This window comes from Salminus brasiliensis, chromosome 10, assembly GCF_030463535.1.
Source record: "Salminus brasiliensis chromosome 10, fSalBra1.hap2, whole genome shotgun sequence".
Lineage (NCBI taxonomy): Eukaryota > Metazoa > Chordata > Actinopteri > Characiformes > Bryconidae > Salminus > Salminus brasiliensis.
This window is the reverse complement of record NC_132887.1, coordinates 7,860,789-7,863,967: the sequence shown is the minus strand read 5'-3', so window position 1 is coordinate 7,863,967 and position 3,179 is coordinate 7,860,789. Positions and strand designations below refer to the sequence as shown.

General features: G+C 38.3%; 1 protein-coding gene across 1 annotated transcript in view; it reads left to right on the top strand.

The window, feature by feature from the left end:
* The window catches only part of mrpl33 (mitochondrial ribosomal protein L33), a 9,817-nt gene extending 7,531 nt beyond the window's left edge, over positions 1-2,286 (top strand). The window contains exon 4 of the mRNA XM_072690279.1: positions 1,799-2,286. Coding sequence (XP_072546380.1) covers positions 1,799-1,848 — 50 coding nt within the window. The 3' untranslated portion in view covers positions 1,849-2,286. The remainder of the gene's footprint in view (positions 1-1,798) is intronic.
* The last annotated feature ends 893 nt before the right edge of the window (positions 2,287-3,179 follow it).

Below are 3,179 nucleotides of genomic sequence, written 5' to 3'. Positions count from 1 at the left end.
GGCTAGATACTGCATGATACAGTAAGATTCCACATATCAGGCTTCCTTGTACAGATTTCACAACTTAAAAGGGGAATTCTGCTGTTTCGAGAGGCTGTAACCAGTTTAGACACCTGGTTCTCTTTACCAACACTTTGTACAGTTCTGACGTTGTCAACACAAAACTTTCTGTACATCTTAACCATTTAATTCTGCAGAAATGTAGAACCAGTGGTGGAAATCCCCTTTAAAGGCCACCATGGTAGAGCTGTAAGAGAGTTCTAATCTGTTCTGATCTGCAGGTTGAATCATGGAAAGCCATTCAAACATATTCACAAAAGCATTCATGACACAATGCTGATGATGTTGGTACGGTAAAATGATGCTTTCATTGCTCTTTGACTTACATAAGTAGCCACCTGCTGTGTGAATCATGGCCACATGGGTTAGAAAGCCCCGAAATGCACTTAGGTGGTAACAAATTAGTTAAAAAATCTTCACAAGCAATGACCAGCATTTATTACTGTTGCTCTTGTCTTGGTCTGAAGCTCTTCAGAGGTTCCTCCCTTGGCCTGTTTCTTGTCATTCTTTTTCTTGTTTGTTTCTCCATGTCATAAACGCCTCAGACCTGAATACGTCCGCAGCATGGAGTACATCATTCCCCCACGATTTGTTTAGCCTGACAGCCGTGACAGTGTTGACAGATGTTTTGTTTTACACACTTTAACTTTGTGAATCTCTGTGCCTGTTTGACATGAAAAGAAAGTACTCCCACCTGATGCCTGATTTTGAGCTCTGTACGTTTCCCTTGGGAACTTCAAGTGATGCGCGTATTCCATGTAAGACTCAAGTGAGGAAATTTTAAGTGAGCAGTATTCACTTAAGTACCATTCACTCCCCAGGCCATACAGTCCTGAACACTAAACAGCCTGATTTGATTTCAGTGTTTCTGTGATGTCTGCAAAATCAACATATTTACATAGCTCAGCCTACAGCAGTTTGGCGCTGCCCATTCATCCTGAAGTTATTGTATAGTGTAGAGTGTTTGAGTGCAAACTGCTTTTATTTATTTATTTATTTTTATTTTTATTTTAATGAGGTGCGGTACAGGGCAGCCGTTCAGACCAGAGGTCATTTATGTACAGTTATATGCAGAAAAAAGACACCCCATGAAAACCCTGTTTTTTATTGTTCTCTGCTAGTATCTAAATCCCTTCCCAGACTCCTTTACATCTACAGCCTTCTTTTTGAAGGTCTAAGAGAGCTCTCTGGATCTGGCCATGGTGATCTTCAACCCTCACTTCAACCATCAAGGGCTGACCAGACGAAATGTCTGAAGTCCAAATAAGACAGACTCCTTCAGAATCCTCTCTAACCATGTTCTGATCATCTGCAGCTGATGTTCTGCTCCTGGTTTTGATTTTAGGCATTTTAAGCAGTAATACATGTGAGGGTGTTCTAACTTAGTAAACTGCATTTTTATTATTATTATTTTGTATTATTTTTATTATTATTATTATATTTATTATAATTGTTTTATAAAACATTTTTTTTAGTTTTATGTGTTTTAGTTGATACAACCATTTCTCAGTATTGTTCGAGTGGTTTTCAAGGGGTGTCCTAATCCTTTCACCCTAATTCTAATTCATGACTGTGGTACACACAATCTCCAGTGGACCTCAGTGGAAGAAAAGAAAAGCGTTAGAAATTGGAGCTTTATAAAATTTTAAAAATAAACTCTGAGCTTGTCATTTCCATGTAATTGCTGTCACATGCAACTGTTTAAATTTTCTCTTTTATTTTGTTTTCCCACCCACAGTGAACAAGCACGTTCTTTTCTTTGAGAAGAAGAAGGTTCGCTCCCTCTGAGCATGGACCAAACATGGATTGGTGATCTAGACGCTGGAGACAAACCCAGGCTCTCTTTGTGCTCAAACCTGGAGCTCATTTGCATTGTTTCAAACTGTTGCCAAGGACCGGATCTGTGAGTAAGAGCCAGAGGAAGCTGACCAACGTCAGACGCATCAAAAGGGTCACAATACCATCAAGAATGACAAGAAGTCCCACTGGAACCAGAGGATGCAAATCCATCCACAACATAATTACTAACAGAAAGAACACTGCACTGGTCATCACTGTTTCAAGCTATTAAAACTGTCTTGCCAGGATTCTTACCAATGTTAAACTATGTTATTAAATATTAATAAAGATATCGGAGATGTCGTGGTGAAATTTGAATTTGAAATTAGATAATAGAGTAATACTTTTTTTTATTTAAAAATATTAAAAACAGTTTAACACACGAAACCATTAAGAACCCTTGGCTTCGTTCAGTTCATAGTATTCAGATTCCAGGACCCATTTATAAAAAAGAAAACATAAAAAAATGATAATTACTGAAGTGCAAACCAAAGTAGAAGTGTTCCAAATGTTTGTGGACTCCTCTCTTAAGGAATGCATTGAGCTTCATTTAAGTTGCACCCATTGCTGATATGGATGTGCATATGGCAAACACACAGCTTGTCTAGTCCCTGTAGAGAAGTACTGCCAATAGAATAGGACTCTCTGGAGCATATAAACATGAACCCCTTGGTACCATGCTGCCTAATGCCAGGTGTGGGCTAGAGGGTTAAGAAGCCCCCCAGCATTGATCTGTGGAGCAGTGTAACTGACTGTTCTCTGTATTGGTGGTTGGTGCTCCATCCAGTACTTTTGGGATGAGTTGGGAAGTTGGTAATTAGTTGGAATGGTGATTTTACAACATTCTGACCTCACTAACACTTTTGTAGCATAATACAATCAAATCCTCAACGCAAAGCTCTAAAACCTAGTAGAAGCCTTTTTCCCTGAGCAGTAGAAACTTACTTCAACAAAAGCAAAATAAACTTTTAATATCTTGATTTCTGAAGAAATGCAGGTGCAGGTGTCCCAATACTTTTGTCCACATGTGAATTAAGCTATATATTATATATATGTAAGTATATTTTCTCATTTTTAAACATGTACTTTGTCAAACCTTAAGTTGAAAAGAATGAGAAGCCTCATCGTTCTTTAAGCGATGCCATGGAAGAACCAGTTTTGAATGTGAAGAACCTTTTAAGGTTCTAAGTGCCGTCACTTGGTGTAAAGGTTGTTTACCAGATTCTTCACACTCAAACACCTCTATTATAAGCGTATTCCTTTATAAAACCAAAACTGGT